The sequence below is a fragment of the Canis lupus genome, chromosome 18 (genome assembly GCF_011100685.1).
Source record: "Canis lupus familiaris isolate Mischka breed German Shepherd chromosome 18, alternate assembly UU_Cfam_GSD_1.0, whole genome shotgun sequence".
NCBI classification, from domain to species: domain Eukaryota; kingdom Metazoa; phylum Chordata; class Mammalia; order Carnivora; family Canidae; genus Canis; species Canis lupus.
In genome coordinates, this window is record NC_049239.1 from 54,325,344 (window position 1) to 54,350,617 (window position 25,274).

At 45.7% G+C, this 25,274-nt stretch overlaps 1 protein-coding gene and 1 pseudogene across 1 annotated transcript; both read right to left on the reverse strand.

Annotated features, from left to right (window-relative positions):
- Positions 1 to 519: 519 nt before the first annotated feature.
- SLC3A2 (solute carrier family 3 member 2) lies at positions 520 to 9,060 on the reverse strand. Its single transcript, NM_001314120.2, is given in 9 exon segments — positions 520 to 972; positions 1,085 to 1,168; positions 2,495 to 2,638; positions 2,753 to 2,933; positions 3,095 to 3,153; positions 3,260 to 3,328; positions 6,702 to 6,796; positions 7,922 to 8,095; positions 8,474 to 9,060. Coding segments are annotated over 9 exon segments (1,602 nt in total). The 5' UTR covers positions 8,907 to 9,060; the 3' UTR covers positions 520 to 609.
- A 13,758-nt stretch (positions 9,061 to 22,818) lies between these two features.
- LOC119864319 lies at positions 22,819 to 22,999 on the reverse strand (annotated as a pseudogene).
- Between the last annotated feature and the right edge of the window lie 2,275 nt (positions 23,000 to 25,274).

The window sequence follows — 25,274 nt, forward strand, 5'->3', positions numbered from 1 at the left end:
ACCGATTTCTGGCACACACTGAGCGCTCAGTTGATTCTTTGTGGGGAGGAGATCCTGCCCTGGCAGGTAGAGGGAACTCAAGACCTCACCAGGCAGGAGTGACTTTTTTTTTTTTAATATTTTATTTATTCATGAGAGAAAGAGAGAGAGAAAGAGAGAGAGAGAGAGAGGCAGAGACACAGGCAGAGGGAGAAGCAGGCTCCATGCCGGGAGCCCGATGTGGGACCTGATCCCGGGTCTCCAGGATTGTGCCCTGGGCAGAAGGCAGTGCTAAACCGCTGAGCCACCACCCAGGGTTCCCCAGGAGTGACTTTTATTTGAAGCCAGAATATACCTTATCTGGGGTTTCATCTGTAATCTGTAACAGAAAAGGAAGAGAGGGAGGGAGGGAGGGAGGAGGGGAGGAAGGGAGGAAGGGAGGAAGGGAGGAAGGGAGGAAGGGAGGAAGGAAGGAAGGGAGGAAGGGAGGAAGGGAGGAAGGAAGGAAGGAAGGAAGGAGAAAAAAGAAAACAAAAGAGAAAAAAAGAAAAGAAAAAAGAAAGAAAAGAAAAGAAAAGAAACGAAACCAGGACCCAAAGGGCCAGAGGAAGGGAGGAATAATGTGTCCTGTCAGGCCACGTAGGGGAAGCGGAGCAACAGGCCCTCATGGGGCTCCAGGTTTAGATGCTCTAGCTCAAGAGAGGCATCCTCCTCATGGCCCAGATGGGTGCTGAGCAGCAGGTTGACTTTGGCTGGCAGGCTGGTTGTGGCCGGCAGACCCGAAACCCCCAGCTTGGCAAGCTGGCCTACATCCCCAAAGTTGAGCACTATCAGGAAACGCTCATTCTGGTCCCACTGGCGGATGTAGGCGAAGATGTCAGGCCCCGAAGAGAGTGCATGGAAATCTCCGTGCAGTAGGGAGCGTTCCTTGCCTCGCTGATCACTCAGCCTCCGGAACAGGGAAAGGAGGGAACGTGGGTCTTCATTCTGGCTCTGCAAATGATCAAGATAGCAAGAAAAGATAAAAGACACCCCTGGGCACAAACTCCTACAAGCCACCTGCCCACCCTCTGCTGAGCAGGCCTAGCCCACTCAAAACCCTTACCTTCACACTCATGTTGCTACTTCCAGGTCCTGAGGCGTTGGGGAAGCTGGATTCATCCCAGAGCATGAACGGAGCCTGCGCAGGCTGAAAAACAGGGAAAACAGGACTTGGAAAAGGCCTGGGCCTGCACTCCCTCCTCCTGTTCCCAGCCTCACCCATGCAGAGCCTCCCCCATGCCCCTACTCCCCACTCTGGCCTAATTTCTGCTGGACAAGCAAAGCAGGCTCCTGCCTTGGTCCCTGCCCACACTGTGCCCTCAGCCTGGAGGGCTCTTGCAGACAGCACAAGCTAGCTCCCTCATTGCCCTCTGGTCGCTCTGCTCAGTTGTCTCACCAGATCCTCTGTGGCCACTCGATGGAAAACATCCCCCCACTCCATGTTTTTCTTTTCTTTTCTTTTCTTTTTTTAAGATTTTATGGATTTATTCATGAGTGACACAGAGAGGCAGAGACACAGGTAGAGGGAGAAACAGGCTCCATACAAGGAGCCTGACATGGGACTCGATCCCAGGTCTCCAGGATCACACCCTGGGCTAAAGGCGTCGCTAAACTGCTGAGCTACCCAGGTTGCCCCACTCCATGTTCTCTAGGCCCCTGGCCCTATTCTCTTCTGCATGGTACTGAACAGCACTGAGCACCTTTATTCTATTTTACTATCTAATTTCACCACCTTCAGCCCTTCTGTGTACTGCTGTATCCTTTGTGCATGGCATATAGGATTTACTCCATCAAACTATGGATTAACTAAATGACCAGTTCTATAAATACAGCTTGGGTGTCCAAGCTTGTGGCTAAAGCTAAATGAGTGCCTTCATGCTCTTACTGATCATGGCAGGGGCTACCGTGCATTTCTCGTACTCATATGGGTCCTCCACTCAACTATGAGTTGTGGAGGACATAGAGTCCCCTTGAATGCATCAGTGAATGAATGAATGATGGCTCCCATACTGAACACCTACCACATGTTCAGGCACTGCATTTAAAAAATATGCTCTCGGGATACCTGGGTGGCTCAGGGGTTTGGTGCCTGCCTTTGGCCCCAAGACATGATCCTAGAGTCCCGGAATCAAGTCCCACATTAGGCTCCCTGCATGGGGCCTGCTTCTCCCCCCTCTGACTGTGTCTCTGCCTCTCTGTGTCTTCATGAATAAATAAATAAAATCTTTAAAAATATATATATGCTCTCATTGAATCCCAACTTCCCCACAAGAAATGCAATAACCCAGAAGAGATGATCAAGGCTATGGCAGTGAAATGACTTGCCGAGGCCACACAGTGACGAACTAGGTGGCTGACCAGGAATCAAATGCAGCTCCCCCTGAGGCTCACATCTGCCTGCAGTCATCCACACAACCATTGAGATAGATGAACATAGCCTCCCCCACTACCCTGGGGAGGTAGCAAGCCGTACCTGGCCAGGCAGGGCAGCTGCCTCCAAGCCAATCTCGTCTCCATAGCTGAAAACTGGGGTTCCGGGCAGGGTGAAAAGGAGCAGTTGGTAGAGGCGGAGGAGATGAGCCGGCACGAAGGAAGTCAGGAATCCCGCCTGAGACAACTGCAGGAATGGATGCACTGGTGAGCCCCAAAGCCCACCTCTGCCTCCATCCGTGAACACCCCTTCCTCTAAAAGGCCTCCTTCTGCGCCTTCTACTCCACACTATGTACTCACACTCCAGCTGCACCAGCGATTGTCAGTGGCATTCAAATACTGGGTCACTAGGAATTCTGTATGCCTCCCAGTGATATCAGGGCTCGACAAGTATGAGCTAGTCAACAACAGGTCTTTGGTGGAGCCAAGTAGGCTCAAGATCTGCTGAAGGTCAGAGGACTCAGTCCCCGCAATCAAGAGCCTGCACAGAGCAAGAAAATAGGACAAAGTTTGTAAAGAGCAAGAAAAGAAAAAAGGTGAAGAAGGTTCTTGGACTAGGGATCCCCCCATTCCTGGGGCCTAGCACTCAGCTGAGGAGTTCCCATGGGGAAGCTGAGTTGGCAGGGGAGGTCTGGCACCTACCTATCTTCACTGAAGCTCTTGGTGACGTTCTGCCATTCAGCCAAGTACAAAGATGCATCCTAGAAGGAAAAAAAGCAGAGTCAAGGAGGAGCAAACACTACCAAGCCCTGGAAAGTCCCTCTGCTCTGACCCAGGCTCTGCCTCTCACAGGGAAAAGGGACTTACCGTCAGATTCTCCACGTTCCGAACCTGGAACCCATCCACACCAGCCCGCAGCCAAAAACTCAGAGCAAACTACAGGGAAGGGGGCAAAAGAAAACAGACAAAAGGTATCAACACTCCGATGCAAAAGCTTACAAAATCCAGCCCACGTCAAACCATGACCACCACGCACTTCTCCATGACCTTGGGAGAGTCACTTGCCTTGACCAGCCTCAGCCTCCCTTAACCACCTCTATCATAAAGGTTTAGCCTTCGGTTCCCTCCCTTTTTGAACTATCACTGATTCTTAACAGTACAGCATTTCACTTCTCTGTTCCACCTCAGGGCAAATCACACGGCTTCCCCTTTGGACTCCTATAGGAAAGGCCCAAGAGAAAAGGTACATTCATAAAAATAACTTCATTTAATCCTAAGCATGTGTGGCGATGCCTGGGCGTTTCAGCGGTTGAGCATCTGACTTCGGCTCGGGTAGTGATCCCGCGGTCCCAGGACTGAGCCCTACATCAGGCTCCCTTGCTTGGAGCTTGCTTTTCCCTCTGCCTGTGTCTCTGTCTCGCTCTCTCTATATCTCTCATGAATAAATAAAATCTTTTTTAAAAATTTTTTAATTAAAAAAAAAAAAAAACCCAGGCAGCCCAGGTGGCTCAGCGGTTTAGCGCCGCCTTCAGCCCAGGGCCTGATCCTGGAAACCTGGGATCGAATCCCACATCAGGCTCCCTGCATGGAGCCTGCTTCTCCCTCTGCCTGTGTCTCTGCCTCTCTCTCTCTGTTTCTGTCATGAATAATAAATAAATAAAATCTTTAAAAATAAATAAATAAATAAAATAACCCTTAGCATGTGTGGAATGCTTATATACTCATTTCAGAAATGACAAAGCACTCTCAGAGGAGCAAGGAAGCAAGCCCACAACCACAGTCAGAGAGCAGCAGACACAGGGAATGCAAGCCAAGATCCCAAGACAAATGTCCATTATTTCTCTCCCAGTGTCCTGAGGTCTGGGGAGGGTAGGAGTGAGAGAGCAAGGCCCAAGAGGAAAGAGTGAAATTCAAAGCACAGCCCCAGGGCAGTCTTGATGAAGATCTGAAAAGAGGAGTCAGCTCTGCAGCACAGGGCCAGGCCTGAAGTGAGGGCATTGATGAAGGCAGAACATTGGGGCCCACCTCCACAGCCCTGTCCCCTTTCTCAATCTGGTCCCTGTGCTCTCTCTCCTCATCTCCATTTTCATCTGAGGCTACTAGTCCTCATGCCATACTGTCTGAAACATTCCTTCATCAATAACTTTTAAGAGACTTTATTTTTTTTTTTAAGATTTTATTTGTTTATTCATGAGAGACATGGGGGATGGGGGCAGAAATATAGGCAGAGGGAGACACAAGCTCCATGCAGGGAGCCCGATATGGGACTCGATCCCAAGACTCCAGGATCATGCCCTGGGCCAAAGGCAGGCACCAAACCTCTGAGCCACCCAGGGAGCCCGAGACTTTATTTTTTTAAGTAATTTTTTTAATTTAAGGAATTTTTTAAGTCAGCTCTACTGCCAATGTGGGGCTCAAAGTCACGACCCTGAGATCAAGACTCTAGGATGCCTGAGTGGCTCAGCGGATGAGCCTCTGCCTTTGGCTCGGGGCATGATCCTAGGGTCCAAGGATAGAGTCTCCGCATCGAGTTCCCTATGAGGAGCCAGCTTGTCCCTCTGCCTATGTCTCTGCCTTCTCTCTATGTCTCTCATGAATAAATAAAATCTTAAAAAAAAAAAAAAAAAAAGGAGTCACATGCTCTATCGACGCAGCCAGGCACCCTTCCTATCAATAACTTTTTTTTTTTTTAAGATTAATTTATTGGGCAGCCCCAGTGGCCCAGCAGTTTGGCGCCGCCTTCCGCCCAGGGTGTGATCCTGGAGACCTGGAATCGAGTCCCACATGGGGCTCCCTGCATGGAGCCTGCTTCTCTCCCTCTCCCTCTGCCTGTGTCTCTGCCTCTCTCTCTGTCATGAATAAATAATTTTTTTAAAAAATCTAAAAAACAAAGATTTATTTATTTATTCACAAGAGACAGAATGAGAGAGAGAGATGCAGAGACACAGGCAGAGGGAGAAGCAGGCTCCCCACAGGGAGCCCGATGCGGGACCTGATCCCGGATTCCAGCAGGCACCCAACCTCTGAGCCACCCAGGCATCCCCCTATCAATAACTTTTAAAGAGCTGAACTAGATGACCCTAAGGGTCCTATAGAAATTTAAGTAAAGAATTCTATTTCAGGAGGATCCCTGGGTGGCTCAGCGGTTTGGCGCCTGCCTTTGGCCCAGGGCAGGATCCTGGAGTCCCGGGATTGAGTCCCACATCGGGCTCCTGGCATGGAGCCTGCTTCTCCCTCTGCCTGTGTCTCTGCCTCCCTCTCTCTCTCTCTCTCTCTGTGTCTGTGTCTATAATAAATAAATAAATAAATAAATAAATAAATAAATAAATAAATAAATCTTAAAAAAAAAAAGAATTATATTTCAGTATCACGGGGGCCAGCAAAGAGTCTGGATCTGCTTCATTTTTATTCTATCCCTGCTGAACTTGTCAATATCCCAGGACCCAATATCCCATTAGGAGCTTGGATGACAAAGTCCCATTCCCAGCCTGCCCTCTTTGCACCTATACCTTCATTCAGTGAAGGCAAATTACCGAAATGAGATTACTTAAGACCTCAAGTCCTAAGCACAACAAGCTCCTCTGAACCTTAGTTAGCTTCTTCGTTTACAGATGAGAGGTGACAGGGACTTTGTGTGGTCACAGAGAAATTGAGAACACATACAAAGTACTTGGCATTGTCCTGCACACATAAGACCACAATGCTTACAATTTCAGACTGGGCTCCACTCCAAAACACATCAAACAAGAACTGGGAAACCAGACAGAACAGGAGTCCCACAGAGAAATGGCTTCCTCTCCCAAAAGGAAGGAAAATCAAACCCAGAGTAACATCTGAGAAGTTCCTTTCCTGGCACTGTTACCATCAGAATCAAGGAAACAAGATAAATACATGGCCAGAAAAGGAACAAGCAAAGACAGATTGCCCTGTTGGCCTACCCTCCTGCCTGTGGGAGGAGTGAGCCAGTTTGGTTCCCAGGAGCAAGAAACCCCTCAGCGGGGCAGCCCAGGTGGCTCAGCGGTTTAGCTGAAGGTTTCTTGCCGCCTTCAGCCCTGGACATGATTCTGGAGACCTGGGATCAAGTCCCACATCGGGCTCCCTGCATGGGGCCTGCTTCTCCCTCCCTCTGCCTGTGTCTCTGTCTCTCTCTGTGTGTCTCTCACAAATAAATAAATAAAATATTTTAAAAAAAGAAAAAAGAAAAAGAAACCCCTCAGCTAGAGCCAGGCTGGATTTATGGGGCTTGCCAGCGGGATCAACACAGCCCCAGCATCAAGCTCCCACCTGCTGTCAGCACCAACACACTCACCTTCATCTTGGCAGCCACAGCGTCAATCTCTGTGGGGAGGAACCATGAGTCCTGGCCCTTGTAGTTGGGAGTGAGGTCCAGAATGACCCGGATGCCTGGAACAATGGAGGAAAAGGTAGTCGTGAAAAAGACTTTGGAGTTAAAAGGAAAAAAATCAACAAACACAAGGTGGTAGACTATTCCCTATGTATCATGTGGCACAAAACTTAGATTTGAGCCCAGCTTAAGATCTTCCATGAGGAAACAAAAAAATGGGGCACCTGGATTGCTCAGTGGTTAAGTGTCTGCCTTCAGCTCAGGTCATGATCCTGGATTCCCGGGATCCAGTCCTGCATTGGACTCCCTGCATGGAGCCTGCCTCTCCCTCTGCCTGTGTCCCTGCCTCTCTCTTTCTCTGTGTCTCTCATGAATAAATGAATAAAATCTTAAAAAAAAAAAAAAAAAAACACTGACTTAGGGGCTGCTGGCTGGCTCAGTCAGTAAAGCATCTGAGTTTTGATCTCAGGGTCATGGGTTCAAGTCCCATGCTGGGCAGTAGAGCCTATTTAAAAAAAATTTTTAGGGCAGCCCTGGTGGCTCAGCGGTTTGGCGTCGCCTGCAGCCCAGGGTGTGATCCTGGAGTAGGGCTCCCCGCCTGGAGCCTGCTTCTCCCTCTGCCTGTGTCTCTCCCTCTCTCTATGAATAAATAAATAAATATTTAAATAAACATAAATTTTATTTTTAATAAATAAAAATAAATCACTGAGGAAATGTGGTGCCCACATTTTGCAAGTAAGGGCACCAAAGCCCAGAAGTTCAATGACTGGACACACAGCAAGTAGAAAATCTCTGAACCGCTCAACAAACTCATTTTAGGTTGACGCCTAAGAAACCTCCCCTGGGGATCCCTGGGTGGCGCAGCGGTTTGGCGCCTGCCTTTGGCCCAGGGCGCGATCCTGGAGACCCGGGATCGAATCCCACATCGGGCTCCCGGTGCATGGAGCCTGCTTCTCCCTTTGCCTGTGTCTCTGCCTCTCTCTCTCTCTCTCTCTCTCTCTCTCTCTCTCTGTGTGACTATCATAAACTAAAAAAAAAAAAAAAAAGAAACCTCCCCTGTACCTGCCTCAGGAAAGCTCAGAGCCAGTCAGGGGTAAACCCAACAAAAATCCTATCCTGTGTTTCCCGTGGCCAAAAGGCCAAGGCCTTCTCAGCTGCTCCTCTGACAACCCCAAGACACCCACTCTTTTTCTTGGCCGACTGCAAGAGATTGTCAAAATCTTCCTTGGAGCCGAAAGTGGGGTCGATCTGTTCCAAGTTGGTCCCAGACAGGTCATCCTTCTGGTTCCTGTGAATCGGGCCCAGCACAAAGCCCTTCACCTTCAGAGTGCTCAGGTAATCCAGATGCCCCTTCAGGCCTGAAACGGGAAGGAAGGGTTGAGGTGAACCCCCGCCCCGGAGAGACCCCAGATCTCCCCTATTCTCCCCTCCCCCCCGGAACTAAGTGTGGGGTCGAGGGCGAGCTGGGAGCACGAGACTGAGAGGAGCTGAGGTAAGATCCCTCGCACATTACTTCAGAAACGTCAGCGACCGGCTTCCGGCGCCCGCCGCAGGGGTGAGGGAGGACGCTGAGTCAGCCGGCCTGGTGCAAGAGGGAGGACGAGCGGTTTCTTCAAAGGACAGAAGGGGAAGCGACGCCGCGGGGGCGCGGACGAGGGCGGGGGCGGGGGAGCCTGGGGAAGGCCGAGTCCATCTGGGCACAGGCCGGTCACGCCGGGGGCGCGCACAGAACTCACCCACGAGGCCCCCGCCCCGGGGGCCCTGGAAGGCCTGAAGGTCGCCGATGCGGTAGAGGGCACCCTTGTGCCACCAGCTCTGCGCGGGCAGCTCGCGGCAGCGCGGGGCCCGCACGATGATGACCACGGCGCCCGCCAGCATCCCGAGCCAGCCGAGCCAGAAGAGCACCAGCAGCGCCCAGCGGGTGCGCACCCAGCCGGGGCTGCCCGCCACCTTCAGCAGCTCCTCTTTGGACAGGCCGGTGAACTTGGCCGCGGCCGCTGCCTCCGCCTCGTCGTCGGCCACCTTGATCTTCACCAGCCCGTTCTTCTCGGCGCCGCCGGCCACGACCACCGCCATGGCCGCCCCGGACGCCGCGTTCATCGGCTGCTTCTCGGGCTCCAGCTCGTTCAGCTCCACCTCCTTCAAGTCCACCTCGGTGTCCTGGCTCATGGCGCCTGCGGTCAGCTGGTGGCTGGACTCCTGCTCGGCCCTCTCGGCGTCAGCTCGGCCTCGCCGCACTACGCCACCCCGCGCGGCCTCGGCGACCTCGGCTGCTCGGCGGCGGGACCCGGTCACCCCGGGGAGGAGCGGGAGCCCCGCCCCCGCCCCGCCCCCCGCCCCGCCTCTTAAAGGGGAACCGCCCGGACTGCCCTTTGTGCGCTGCACCCGTGGGCGGCAGAGGGGATGCGCCCCTCCAGCTCCTCCTCTCCACCTGTTTGCCCCTAAAGTTCCTTCAGGTGGAGGGAGCCTCCCGCAGGGGTTCCGGAGCCCCTCCCGGCGCACTCCGGAGGCGGGTGACTGACTACCCCGACCCCGTCCTCCGTTTGCCCCGGGCCCTGGGCTCAAGCCACCGCGTGGCCGTCCCAACTTCGCACGGCCACGGAGCCCGCTAAACTCCGCTCCCCCTCTTTCCCCGATCTGGCCTTGTCTCCCCAAGCCTCTGGGACTTGGCGTTCGACCAGCGCTTCCCGCAGGGCTCACTCCCCCACTGGTCCTTCAAGACTACACTTGAGTCCAGTTCAGATAATTTCATCACGTAGCAACTCTCGAGCGCCCACTACAATACTTTGCTTTATTAACGAGACTGAATCAACTCTAACCCAGCCTTCCCCGAGATGTTTTTAAAATGAACCTGTTCGGACAGGAGAGTAGAAGCTGACACTCCCTCGCCCTACCCCACCCACAGTTTTTGGCGCCAGGATGTCGGGGGCCGCTAGGAATCCGACATCCAGATCTGTAGAAGCCTGATGGGCAACCTCAGGCCTGTAGCAAATATTCCAAGGTCGGGCTTCAGTTAGAGGCATCCACCATTTTCCTACAACAGACCAGACTTTCCCCCACTTTGCAGGGCTTCCCACATATTAGCCCAACCTCCCCAGGGTGCCAGGGTTACCTTCCCCACCCACACCCACCATCACTTCACTATGCTAAACCTTGGAGGCAGCTGCAGAGGCCCTGAAGACCCCCTAACCTCCAAAGAGATCCTGGGATGGAGAGTAAGTGGGGCAAGAGACAGGTTCATAGCAGGGACTGCTGGACACTGATACCATGGGAGGCACACACACTCACTCAGGAACTTCTTGTTCCTGACCAGTGCCAGCCAGGCTATTTTTCAGAGACGAAGTGAAGGAAAATAGTTCTTTCTCCTTCTCCCACCTGGGCTAGAAGCCAAGATAGCTGTGTAGTTGGAAGAAAGCAGAAGCCAAGATCTGAAGAAACAGCAGATAGAAAGGGGAGCCAAAGGAGACCCAAGGGTGTGAAAAGGCTCATCTTCTGCCATTCCCCTTCTGCATACCAAAGCCCATACCCCACTTCCACCCTAGGAGAGCCAGAACCAATTCCTAGAGGGGAGGCAGGCCAGGGGGTAATGGGTAGAGGTCAGACGGGTGTGCAAAGATGATAGTGAATCCAAGGTGCCCTGAGCATGCCAGATAAGCACCAACCAGAGGCTCTGAACAGACTTTATTCCCAAGGGGAAAGCTCACGGTTGAGACGGAGGGTCAGAAGCTCTCCTTGAGATGGTCCAACATAACACCCCAGGGAACATTACAGCCCCCCATGTTTCAGAAAGATGAAGCCAATTCCTTCTGCGTGAAGAAGCTAGCAACTGACCTCCCCAAGGTTATCACCCCCACACACGCCTTCCACAAAGACTACCCCTGCCTCCCTCAGCGACATCAGCTTTCGAACACCTGCCAGTCTCACAGCACATGCAGCTTTGTCAGGCCTCTTCATCTTTGTGCCTGCCATTCCATGTTTTCCCTCCCTGTTCTACCGCTTGACCTTAGAAGCTCACATTCCATTCAAGACCTAGCTCAGATTACAGCTTTTCTCAACTTCTCCAAAAGAACACTTCTCCATTTACCTCTGCTACAACACATACTGTTTGTTTACTACATTTCCTTTCTGAATGTCTGCACTTTAAGACAAGTGGCAGAGGCCCCGTGCTATTTGCTGACAGGCCCCCCTACTTACAGAAGGAGCATAAGTAGGCACTCCATGAGGTTTTGGAAAATGAGTGGATAAACTACACAGTCAAACCCAAATATTTCCCTCCTTAAAAACAACAAAAGTAGCATAGGAAGATAAATGGATAAAAATGAAACAACAGGGACCCCTGGGTGGTGCAGTGGTTTACCACCTGCCTTTGGCCCAGGGCGCGATCCTGGAGACCAGGGATCGAATCCCACGTTGGGCTCCCGGTGCATGGAGCCTGCTTCTCCATCTGCCTATGTCTCTGCCTCTCTCTCTCTCTCTCTCTGTGACTATCATAAATAAATAAAAATTTAAAAGAAAATGAAACAACATTGTACAATAACAATAAACAATGTTGTATAATAGCATAAATAAGCAAAACAGGGGTACCTGGCTGGTTGAATCCATGACTCTTGATCTCGAAGTTGAGTTCGAGCCTCAGGTTCTGTGTAGTGATTACTTGAAAAAATCTTTAGGGGCAGCCCGGGTAGCTCAGAGGTTTAGTGCTGCCTTTAGCCCAGGGCCTGATCCTGGAGACCAGGGATCCAGTCCCACATCAGGCTCCCTGCATGGAGCCTGCTTCTCCCTCTGCCTGTGTCTCTGCCTCTCTCTTTCTCTATCTCTGTGTCTCTCATGAATAAATAAAATAAAAATCTTTTAAAAAATAAAATAAATGAAATTTTTAGGAAAAAAAGGAAAGGGATGCCTCTCTCTGTGTCTCTCATAAATAAATAAAATAAAAATCTTTAAAAAATAAATAAAATCTTTAGAAAAATAAAAGGAAAGGAAAACAAACCATGGCTTATACCTGTTCAACCAAAATGAAAGGAATAAATCTAGGGGAAGGAGAAGATAGGGAAAGACTGAGAAAGAACGCACAAGGTGGCTAGGGATCCTCAGATCCTTCAGTGTTTTTTTTTTTTTCAGTGTCTTTTGATACATAACTTAATATTTACTGTAGGACGGGCACCTGGGTGGCTCAGTGGTTGAGCATCTGCCTTTGGCTCAGAGCGTGATCCCGGGGTCCTGGGATGGAGTTCTCCATCAGGCTCCCACAGGGAGCCTGCTTCTCCCTCTGCCTGTGTCTCTGCCTCTCTCTCTGTCTCTCATGAATAAATAAATAAAATCTTTAAAAAAAAATTTACCATAGGACTGCAGAGTCTATCATTTGTCAAGAAGAATTCAGCCTTCAAGAGAAGGCCAGGACAAAGCAAAGATAAAAGGCAGTTCAAAGGTCCAGTGACTACATCAGGCTACACGTCTTCAGGACTTTACACTCAGGCCGGCCAGTGGGGGTTGGGCCCTGAAATGCAGAGAGCTAACTGTACAGACAACATTCCTTTCTAAACCCCTGTTGCAAAAATTCATGTCACATGTTCCCAAAAAAAATGAGCATTGTGGTTGACCCTTAAACAATGCAGGGATTAGTGGTGCAGCCAAAAATCTGCATGTAACTTTTGACTCCCTGAACACTTAACTATTAATAGCCTACCATTAAACCAGAAGCCTTACTGATAACTTAAAGAGTTGATTAACACAGCTTGTATGGTATGCATATTATATCCTGTTCTCTTACAATAAAGCTAGAGAAAAGAAAATGTTATTCAGAAAATTACAAGAAAGAGAAACCACACTGAGTGTACTGTATATATAAAAAAAAAATTTTAATCTGCGTTTAAGTGGATCTGTGCAGTACGAATCCGTGTCGTTCAAGCACCAACTATACTTGATCTTAGCCAAAATATAGGGAAGTTATTTTCCCCCATGTGTACAAAAAGGATCTCCAAAGACAGAAGGAGAGTTCAAAACTCTCCAGGAGACTGTCTGCTCCAACAAACTCTACAACTTTGCCAGAGCCCAAGGCTTATTCCAAAGACCCAGAAACAAAGCATCCAGGCTCCACTTCTAAAATATCCATTAGCCTTGGGGAGTTCAGACATTGGAAAACTGGGTGATGGCTGAAGTTAAATAACTGAGTGTTTGAAAGTCAAAAAGCACTGTGGTGATGAAAACAGAGGAGGTTCACCCCAATCAAAGGGGCTCCCTTGGCAGCTGGTACTGGAAGAACCAATGTTAGAAAAAAGTTGTTGTTACAAATACTGCACAAGGGACACTGGCTGCTAAAGAAAAGAACTACCACGGTTGTCTTCATGAAGGATAAGGACTATGAAAGCCAGAAAGAATAAAGGAAATACCACCAAAGCCATCTTTTAGAAGAAGAGAAATAAATACACCAACTGAAAAGTGTTTGGTAAATTAGACAAATGAACAATACCACAGCCAGCCTTTCTCTAATGCAGCCAAGTATCAAAAGAGAGAAGCATCAGAGATCTAGCAGATCAATGCATGGAAGAGACAGAGAAGCATTTTTAACATATTTTTCTTGGATAGATGACATCAGATATTTATTCAGTTAGCCTTAAAAGGCTGACCTAAGTCCTCCAACATCAGCTCCTTCTGCCATCGTGGTCATACAATACTGGTGGGGAGCTTCATTTTCCCATCCCCTGTGACCTTCAAAACTTTCCATCATCACATTCTTTGGAAGAAAATTACCAACTGCATCCACACTCGAGATGTGGCATTAATATCTGCCTCCTGGGGCGAAAGCAAGACTATCTCCATGAATTACTGAGCAGGTGATTTGTCTCTTCTCACTCATATATCTATCTACCTATCTATTTGAATTATTCATTAAAATTTATTTATTTAAATTTATTTTAATCATTTATTTAAACTACTCATTTATTCATGTCAGTACAGACTCATCGATATTTATTTTATATGTTGGTTTAGAATTCAATACTTTATTATTGGGGTTTTCCCTCAAATTGCGCCAGCTTTGGCCACTATGAGCTCTTTCAGATTGGCTCCTTTAAAACATTTCTCTTCCCCCTGTCCCTTGCCTTCCCTGCCCAAACACACACATCCTTTTTTTTTTTTTTTTTTTTTAATTTATTTATTCATGATAGACAGAGAGAGGCAGAGACACAGGCAGAGGGAGAAGCAGGCTTCATGCCGGGAGCCTGACGTGGGACTCGATCCCGGGACTCCAGGATCATGCCCTGGGCCAAAGGCAGGCACTAAACCACTGAGCCACCCTGGGATCCCCCACACATCCTTTTTTTTAGCACTTCCTTTTGTCCTGGCACTACAAAATGGTCCAGGCTTACCTTGTATGCAACGAGGGCCCCAGTCCTAGAATCAGCCACTTCTCCAAGGAGCCCTGGTTTCTTTTATTGGAGAATGGTATTAGAAACCAAGATTGGTCGGTCCGGGACGCCTGGGTGGCTCAGCAGTTGGACGTCTGCCTTGTCTGCCTTCGACTCAGGGCGGGATCCTGGAGTCCTGGGATCGGATTGGGTCCCACATCAGACTCCCTGCATGGAGTCTCCTTCTCCCTCTGCCTCTCTCTCTTTGTCTCTCACGAATGAATAAATAAAACATTTTTTAAAAAGAAAGAAAAGAAAAGAAGGGCAGCCCCAGTGGCGCAGCGGTTTAGCGCAGCCTGCAGCCCAGGGTGTGAGCCTGGAGACCCGGGATCGAGTCCCACATCGGGCTCCCTGCATGGAGCCTGCTTCTCCCTCTGCCTGTGTCTCTGCCTCTCTCTCTCTCTCTCTCTCTCTCTCTCTCTCTCTCTCTCTCTCTGTGTGTGTGTGTGTTTCTCATGAATAAATAAATAAATAAAAATCTTTAAAAGAAAAAAAAAAGAAAAGAAAGACCAAGATTGGGGCGCCTGGGTGGCTCAACAGTTGAGCATCTGCCTTCAGCTCAGGGCATGATCCAGTCCCACATCGGGCTCCCCTCGTGGAGCCTGCTTCTCCCTCTGCCTATGTCTCTGCCTCTCTCTCTCTCTCTCTCTCTCTCTCTCTCTGTGACTATCATAAATAAAATAAAAATTAAAAAAAAAAAAAGAAAAAGAAAAGAAACCAAGATCTGGGCATTCAGGTGTCTTCATGAACAAAAGTTATTCATCAAAAGTGTTACCGGTCATGGTGGGATATGTGGGCTTGGAAAACAAACAAACATATCAGTGTTTTCTTTTATAGTCCACATTTTAATTTTTGGTGTCTTTTTTTTAAAGATTTTATTTATATAAAAAAAAGATTTTATTTATTTATTCATGACAGATGCACAGAAAGAGGCAGAGACACAGGCAGAGGGAGAAGCAGGCCCTATGCAGGGAGCCCGATGTGGGACTTGATCCCGGGTCTCCAGGATCACGTGCTGGGCTGAAGGCAGGCACCAAACCGCTGAGCCACCCGGGGATCCCTATTTTTGGTGTCTTATTTAAAAAATCTTTTGTGGGGGGCAGCCCTGGTGGCGCAGTGGTTTAGTGATGCTGCAGCCTGGGGTGTGATCCTGGAGACCCGGGATCGAGTCCCACATCGGGCTCCCTGCATGGGGCCTGCTTCTCCCTCTGCCTGTGTTTCTGCCTCTCTCCCTCTGTGTCCATGAATAAATAAATTCAAAAAAAAAATCTTTAAAAAAATAAATAAATAAATAAATAAAATAAAAAATCTTTTTTGGGACCCCTGGGCGGCTCAGCAGTTGAGCGTCTGCCTTCAGCTCAGGTCTTGATCCTGGAATCCCGGGATCAAGTCCCGCATTGGGCTCTTTGCATGGTGCCTGCTTCTCTCTCTGCCTGTGTCTCTGCCTCTCTCCCTATGTCTCTCATGAATAAATAAATAAAATCTTTTTAAAAAAATAAAAAACTCTTTTTTGAGGCACTTGGCTGGCTTGCTCAGGAGAACATGCGACTCTTGGTCCCCGGGGTTGTGAGTTAGATCCCCATGTTGGGTGTAGAGATGACTAAAAAACAAATAAACTTTAAAAATTCTCTAAAAAAATCTTTCTTTACTTTAAGGCTTCAAAGATATTCATCAACATTTTTTAAAAAGTTTTTATTTATTTATTTATGAGACAGGCAGAGACACAGGCAGAGGGAGAAGCACGCTTCTGTGCGGGGAAGCCTAATGTGGACCCCAGGATCATGCCCTGAGCTGAAGGCAGATGCACTCAACCACCGAGCCACCCAGGCATCCCTCATCAACATTTTCTATCCAAATATGTAAGGTTTTGTTTTTGACATTTAAGCCTTTAATCTATGTTTATTTTTTAAATCCATGTTTAATTGGTTTTTATTTATGGTATAAGATAGATATAGTTAAAAGCAAAGAGAGAGAGTGCAGCACAGACTTTGTTCTTGACACTGAGCTCCTAAATCCCTTGGAATTCCTGGATAATAAGAAAGTCTTTTCTTCCAACAAGGCAACTCTTTGTGGCAGCTTTGGGGTGGGGACTGGCCACCAGGAAAACCAAGGCATGACTAGACACAGTTGTAACTTCCAGTCCTATCCCCCAACTTCCAGCAATGGGAGATGGGCTAGAGATTAAGTCAATTATCAATGGCCAATGATAATGCCTGCATAATGGAACCTTTGTAAAAACCCTAATCAATGGGGTTTGGAGAACTTCCGGGTTGATGAACATGTACCAGGAAGGTGACACACCTCAAAGTCCATAGGGTCAGAAGATCCTGTGCTTGGAACCCTTCCAGATGTCACCCTATATACCTCTTCATCTGGCTGTTTATAACATCCTTCATAATAAATTTGTAATAGTTAGTAAAGAGTTTCCCTGAGTTTTACAAGCTGTTACAGCAAATTTAGACCTGAGGGGATTGTGAGAATCCTGATTTGTAGCCAACTCAGAATTGTGGATAACCTGGGACCTACAACTTGAGGTTGGTGTCTGCAGCAGTAGGCAGTCTTGTGGGACTGAGCCCTTAACCTGTGGGGTCTGTGCTAACCCAGGACAGTTAGTGTCATGTTGCATTAAATTGTAGGACTTCCAGTTTTTGGAAAAATTAGAAAATTGCTCGGTGTGGAAACTCACACATGTGGTGTCAATACTCTGCACAGAAACAGATCATAGTAAAAAAAAAAAAAAAAGAAAAGAAACAGATCATAGTGGTGTCAACCAAGAAGAGGAAGTGAAACTGGGGTCTCAGAATTGCAATTTGGGAGGCACAGATTCCAGAGTAACCAGAAAACATGTCCCACTCATGTGGGGAAAGTAAAAGGTTTTTATGAGAAAGTAGAGGGAGTAATAACATGATTTAAATAAAAAAGGAAAGCACCCCGGGTGGCTCAGCAGTTTAGCGCTGCCTTCAGCCCTTTAGACCGGGGATCAAGTCCCACGTCAGGCTCCCTGCATGCAGCCTGCTTCTCCCTTTGCCTGTGTCTCTGCCTCTCTGTGTCTCTCATGAATAAATAAATAAAATCGAAAGAAAAAAAGAAAGAAAGAAAGAAAGAAAGAAAGAAAGAAAGAAAGAAGAAAGAAAGAAAGAAAGAAAGAAAGAAAGAAAGAAAGAAAGAAAGAAAGAAGAAAGAAAGAAAGAAAGAAAGAAGAAAGAAAGAAAGAAAGAAAGAAAGAAAGAAAGAAAGAAAGAAAGAAAGAACCACCTGTTAATTTGGTGTTGACCCATTGCACCACTTTTGGTTACTATCTAATCGATTATTCTACCCGTGCTATCAAACGAAACTGTTTCTGCTATGCAGTAGTTAACTTTTTTCTCCTCATAAAATACCAGCAGTTTTATGGTTCAAATACCAGTTGTTCTGTTGGAATTCTATGAGCAACTGCTTGTAAAAGTCACTGCTTCTGGCCCAGTTAAAGAGTGCATTAGTCAGAGAAGAAAATGGAAGGGCCCCTGGGTGGCTCAGTCAGTTATTTGTCCAACACTTGGCTTCTGCTCAAGTTATGATCTCAAGGTCATGAGATCAAGCCCTGTGTCAAGCCCCAAGTTGGGTTCCCCATTCAATGGGGAGTCGACTTGAGATTCCCCCTTCCTCTCCCTGTTCACATTCTATCTCTCTCTAAAATAAATAAATGGAATCTTTTTAAAAAAATAAAAGAAATAAAAAAATAAAATAAAACAAAATAAAATAAAATAAAATAAAATAAATAAAAGAAGTAATGGAACATCCATATTATGCAATCTGATGCCTCTGAAAACAAATGCTCTATAAAATGCTACGGAATGAATGCAGTGTGCTACCACTGTCTGAGTAAGGGAGTGTGTGTGTGTGTGTGTGTGTGTGTGTGTGTATTCTTTTCTTAAGTGACAACAGAAGGATAAACCAAAAGCCAATATAAAATGGCTACCTAGGGACGCCTGGGTGGCTTCAGTGGTTGAGCGTTTGCCTTTCACTCAGGGAATGATCCCGGAGAACCGGGATCAAGTCCCACATCGGGCTTCCTGCATGAGCCTGCTTCTCCCTCTGCCTGTGTCTCTGCCTCTCTTTCTCTCTCTCTCTGTGTCTCTCCTGAATAAATAAAATATTTTTTTTAAAAATGGTTATCTGTAAGTGCAAGGAAAAAAACAAGAAGCAGGGGATGGCAAATAAGCATATGAAAAGATGTTCAACATCATGTGTCGTTAGGGAATTGCAAACCAAAACAACAATAATATACCACACACATGTATTAGAATGGCTAAAATCCAAAACACTGGGCAGCCCCGGTGGCACAGTGGTTCAGCGCCACCTTCAGCCCAGGGTGTGATCCTGGAGACCTCGGATAGAGTCTCATGCCAGGCTCCCTGCATGGAGTCTTATGGAGTCTGCTTCTCCCTCTGCCTGTGTCTCTGCCTCTCTCTCTCTCTCTCTCTCTCTCTCTGTGTGTGTCTCATGAATAAATAAATAAAATCTTTAAAAAAAAATCCAAAATATTGACAACATGAAAGGATGTAGTGTAAAAGGAACTCTCATTTATTTCTCGTAGGATAGTGAGATGGTACAGCTTTTACAAAACTAGTTTTTACAAAACTAAACATATTCTTATGTATAATCCAGGAATCATACCCCTTGATATTTATCCAAATGAGCTGAAAAATTATGTCCACACAAACACCTGCAAATGGATGTTTAGAGCAACTTTTTCATCATTGCTAAAACTTGGAAGCAATCAAGATGTACTTCAGTAGGTGAACAGATGAATCTAGTTCATCCAGATTTATCAGGTACATCCAGATAATGGAATATTATTCAGTTCAATAACAAGAAATGAGCTACCAAGACACAAAGACCCAGGGGAGAATCTTAAATGCATATTTCTAAGCAAAAGAAGCAAATATGAAAAGGCTACATACTGTATGATTCCAACTATATGACATTCTAGAAAAGGTAAAACTATGGAGACAGAAAGATCAGTGGTTGGCAGGAGTTCAAGGGGAGGAGGGGAGGAGGGTGGGGTGAATAAGCATAGGGTATTTTTAGGGCCATGAAACTATTCTGTATCATTGTAATGGAGGATACATGTCATTATACATGTGTCAAACCCTACAGAATGTGCAACACAAAGAATGAATCTTAATGTAAACCATGGTCTTTAGTTAATAATAATGTGTCAACACTGACTCATCAATTTTAAGAGGTGTACCTCACTAATACAAGATACTAATAATATGGGACGCCTAGGGTCGGCCTTCGGCTCAGGGTGTGTGATGCTGGGGTCCTGGGATCGAGTCCCACATCAGGCTCCTTACAGAGAGCCTGCTTCTCCCTCTGCCTATGTCTCTGCCTCTCTCTGTGTCTCTCATTTATAAATAAATAAAATCTTTAAAAAAATGCTAATAATAACAGAAGTGGTAGGGGTGAAAGGAGGACAAGGAAGTATATGTGAAATCTGTCCATTTCTCTGTAAATTTAAAATTGCTTTCAAAATATAAAATATGGGATCCCTGGGTGGCGCAGCGGTTTGACACCTGCCTTTGGCCCAGGGCGCGATCCTGGAGGCCCGGGATTGAGTCCCACGTCGGGCTCCTGGTGCATGGAGCCTGCTTCTCCCTCTGCCTCTGTCTCTGCCTCTCTCTCTTTCTGTCTCCCATGAATAAATAAAATAAAAATCTTTAAAAAAAAAAAGAAGTACACTTCAAAAGAAAAACTAAAACTAAAAATAGTACCATCAGTAATTTTTTTTTTTAATTCCAGTATAGTGGGCAGCCCGGGTGGCTCAGCGGTTTAGCGCTGCCTTCAGCACAGGACCTTGAACCTGGAGACCCCGGATGGAGTCCCACATCAGGCTCCCTGCATGGAGCCTGCTTCTCCCTCTGCTTGTGTCTCTGCCTCTCTCTCTGTGTCTCTCATGAATAAATAAAAAATAAAATAAATTCCTTTAAAAAATAATAATTCCAGTATAGTCAACATACAGTGTTATATTAGTTTCAGGTGTGTGATATAATGATTTAACACTTCCATACGTCACCCAGGACTCATCAGACAAGGGCATTCCTGAATCCCCATGCCCTGTGTCACCCATTCCCCCTACCTACCTTTCCTCAGTTTGTTCTCTATAGTTAAGAATCTGTTTTTTGGGATCCCTGGGTGGCGCAGCGGTTTGGTGCCTGCCTTTGGCCCAGGGCGCGATCCTGGAGACCCGGGATCGAATCCCGCGTCGGGCTCCCGGTGCATGGGGCCTGCTTCTCCCTCTGCCTGTGTCTCTGCCTGTGTTTCTGCCTCTCTCTCTCTCACTGTGAGCCTATCATAAAAAAAAAAAAAAAAAAAAAAAAGAATCTGTTTTTTGGGACACCTGGGTAGCTCAGCAGTTGGGTGTCTGCCTTCCGCTCAGGTCATGATCCTGGGGGCCCGGGATTAAGCCCCGCATCAGGATCCCCACAGGGAGCCTGCTTTTCCCTCTGCCTATGTCTCTGCCTCTCTCTGTGTCTCTCATGAATAAATAAATAAAATCTTTAAAATAACTCATATGGAATTTGTCTTTCCCTGACTTATTTCACTCAGCGTTGCATTCACAGTGCTGCAAATGGCAAGATTTCATCCTTTTTATGCCTGAATAATATTCCATTGTGTGTATATACCATGTCTTCTTTATTCCTTTATCTGTCAATGGACACTTGAGCTGCTACCATAATTTGGCTATTGTAAATAATGGTGCTATAAACATAGGGGTGTATGTAATCCTTTGAATTAGAATTTTTGTATTTTGGTGATAAATGCCCAGCAGTCTAATTACTGAATCGTAGGGTAGTTCTATTTTTGAGGAACCTCCATACTGTTTTCCACAGTGGCTGCATCAGTTTGCATTCCCACCAACAGTACAGGGGCTCCTTTTTTTCCACATTTGTGTTATTGATTTTAGCCATTCTGACAGGTATGAGGTGATATCTCATTGTAGCTTTGATTTGCATTTCCCTCATGATGAATGATATTGAGCATCTTTTCATGTGTCTGTTGGCCATTTGGATATCTTCTCTGGAGAAATGTTTGTTCGTATCTTCTGCCTGTTTTTAACTGGATTATTTTTTTAGGTGTTAATTTGTATAAGTTCTTTATTTTTTTCATACTAATCCTTTCTGGATATGTCATTTGCAAATATCTTCTCCCATTCAGTTGATTGCCTTTTAGTTTTGTTGATTGTTTCCTTCCCTATGCAGAAGCTTTTTATTTTATGGAGGTCTCAATAGTTTATTTTTGCTTATATTTCCCTTGTCTCAGGAGACATACCTAGAAAAAATATTGCTATGGCTGATGTCAGAACCTTACTGCCTGTGTTTTTCTCTAGGAATTTAATGGTTTCGGGTCTCACATTTAGGTTACCATCAGTAATTTACAAATAGGTAACTAACATTCAGTTTGGAAGAAAAATTGAGACCTAAATGTTTTTCTCTACTTACAGAAAAAACAAATTGAGGAGTGCCTGACTAGCTTAGTTGGTAAAGCATGAAACTCTTGATCTCAGGGTTGTAGGTTTGAGCTCCATGTTGGGTGTAGAGACTATTAAAAGATAAAATCTTAAAAAAAAAAAAGAAAACTCAAATTGAATCTACAAAGTTTTAGAATAAAGGTTCAATAAAAACTAGACACAAAATAATTCTGTTCTGTATACCAGTAGCAAAAAACTAAACTAGAAAATGTTTTAAGTTGCCATTTATCCTAGCAACTTTTTTTTTTAAGATTTTATTTATTTATTCATGAAAGACATAGAGAGAGAGAAGCAGACACACAGGCAGAGGGGGAGCAGGTTCCATGCAGAAAGCCCAATGTGGGACTTGATCCCAGAATACTGGGATCACGCCCTGAGCCAAAGGCAGACGCCCAACCTCTGAGCCACCCAGGTGTCCCTATACTAACAACTGTTAACCTTAAAAGTAAAACTGGCAGTTATTTTACCAGCAAAAATGGGTTTATTCAGGAATAGCAGAGAATTGCAATTCAGAATATGTGGGTAATTTGCAACAGCTATAGTACTGAAAATACTCTTGTGATTATCCAGAAATGTTACTACTAGGTGTATACACTGGAGAAACTCTCATACAAGTGCACAAAGCAACATACTACAGATTTCACTGCAGACTTGGTTATAGCAATAAATATTTGGTAATCTGAAAAAGGGTCTATCACTAGGGGGCAAAATAGTTTGTAGAAAATTTCTAAGTAGAAAACTATAAGGACTAATTTTTTTAAAGATTTTATTTGTTTATTCATGAGAGACAGAGGCAGAGAGACAAGCAGAGGGAGAAGCAGGCTCCATGCAGGGAGCCCACATGGGACTCGATCCAGGGTCTCCAGGATCAGGCCCTGGGCTGAAGGCTGTGCTAAACCACTGAGCCACCCAGGCTGCTCTTATAAAGACTAAATCTTAAAGAACCAGGACATAAAAGACAAAATATGCATCAAAAATATAGCATTACTCTGTGTGTCTCTCATGAATAAATAAATAAATAATCTTAAAAATACATATATATATATAGCATTAAAGAAAGAGGGGAAATAGCAGATTCATCTTCAATTTTCCCCCTGAAACCAAAATATACAGTGGAATACCAACAGCCTGCATTTAAACTGACAAGTATTCAGTTGGGAGGGAGAGACACATCATTCACGGAAGTACTGCAATATCAGATTGGTTTGTGGAATGAATGGAGCAAGCCTCTATTCAATCTCCCTGTTCCAAAAATCCACTTTATAAAGTATTCTCAGGTAGAGGAGTTATGAAATATTAAATAAGAACACATACTATTCATGATCTTGGGCCCAAAAATAAATAAATAATCTAAAATTAAAGTTCTCGGGATCCCTGGGTGGCGCAGCGGTTTAGCGCCTGCCTTTGGCCCAGGGCGTGATCCTGGAGATCCGGGATCGAATCCCACGTCAGGCTCCCGGTGCATGGAGCCTGCTTCTCCCTCTGCCTATGTCTCTGCCTCTCTCTCTCTCTCACTGTGTGCCTATCATAAATAAATAAAAATTTAAAAAAAATAAAAATAAAAAAAAAAATAAAATTAAAGTTCTCACTGCAACTTGCTTCCCAAACTTTCACTCAAGGCTATATTAAAGCTGTCCCTTATGAAATTCCACATCTCAACTCTTCCAAAAACCAGTCTAATCCTGTCCTGGGACAACTTCCCAATGGCATATTTCTCCACAGTTCAGGAAATAAGGAAATTCTGTTCTCAAATTGAATTTTTCCCAGAGGTGAGTGCCCTCCTCCCAGCTCCCAGCAGAGAACTCTGTATTTGCAATCCCTTCTCCTCCATTAATGGGTACAGTGCCTCTTGCTGCCAGGAGGGGGCAGACGCTGCGTCCATCCTCAAGGAGCTTCCCTTTGTGGGGAAGTTGTTTACAGTTCAAGTATTTCTCCCAACCACTTCTTCCGGAGTTTACTCCATAGCACAGGGCATACAATCAATCAATGAATTACAGGGGGTTTATGTGGGTTAAGTAGAGCAAGGGAAGGAGTGCAGGAGTGATATTAAAACTAAATTCTGGGGGATCCCTGGGTGGCGCAGCGGTTTGGCGCCTGCCTTTGGCCCAGGGCGCGATCCTGGAGACCCGGGATCGAATCCCGCGTCGGGCTCCCGGTGCATGGGGCCTGCTTCTCCCTCTGCCTGTGTCTCTGCCTGTGTTTCTGCCTCTCTCTCTCTCACTGTGAGCCTATCATAAAAAAAAAAAAAAAAAAAAAAAGAATCTGTTTTTTGGGACACCTGGGTAGCTCAGCAGTTGGGTGTCTGCCTTCCGCTCAGGTCATGATCCTGGGGGCCCGGGATTAAGCCCCGCATCAGGATCCCCACAGGGAGCCTGCTTTTCCCTCTGCCTATGTCTCTGCCTCTCTCTGTGTCTCTCATGAATAAATAAATAAAATCTTTAAAATAACTCATATGGAATTTGTCTTTCCCTGACTTATTTCACTCAGCGTTGCATTCACAGTGCTGCAAATGGCAAGATTTCATCCTTTTTATGCCTGAATAATATTCCATTGTGTGTATATACCATGTCTTCTTTATTCCTTTATCTGTCAATGGACACTTGAGCTGCTACCATAATTTGGCTATTGTAAATAATGGTGCTATAAACATAGGGGTGTATGTAATCCTTTGAATTAGAATTTTTGTATTTTGGTGATAAATGCCCAGCAGTCTAATTACTGAATCGTAGGGTAGTTCTATTTTTGAGGAACCTCCATACTGTTTTCCACAGTGGCTGCATCAGTTTGCATTCCCACCAACAGTACAGGGGCTCCTTTTTTTCCACATTTGTGTTATTGATTTTAGCCATTCTGACAGGTATGAGGTGATATCTCATTGTAGCTTTGATTTGCATTTCCCTCATGATGAATGATATTGAGCATCTTTTCATGTGTCTGTTGGCCATTTGGATATCTTCTCTGGAGAAATGTTTGTTCGTATCTTCTGCCTGTTTTTAACTGGATTATTTTTTAGGTGTTAATTTGTATAAGTTCTTTATTTTTTTCATACTAATCCTTTCTGGATATGTCATTTGCAAATATCTTCTCCCATTCAGTTGATTGCCTTTTAGTTTTGTTGATTGTTTCCTTCCCTATGCAGAAGCTTTTTATTTTATGGAGGTCTCAATAGTTTATTTTTGCTTATATTTCCCTTGTCTCAGGAGACATACCTAGAAAAAATATTGCTATGGCTGATGTCAGAACCTTACTGCCTGTGTTTTTCTCTAGGAATTTAATGGTTTCGGGTCTCACATTTAGGTTACCATCAGTAATTTACAAATAGGTAACTAACATTCAGTTTGGAAGAAAAATTGAGACCTAAATGTTTTTCTCTACTTACAGAAAAAACAAATTGAGGAGTGCCTGACTAGCTTAGTTGGTAAAGCATGAAACTCTTGATCTCAGGGTTGTAGGTTTGAGCTCCATGTTGGGTGTAGAGACTATTAAAAGATAAAATCTTAAAAAAAAAAAAGAAAACTCAAATTGAATCTACAAAGTTTTAGAATAAAGGTTCAATAAAAACTAGACACAAAATAATTCTGTTCTGTATACCAGTAGCAAAAAACTAAACTAGAAAAT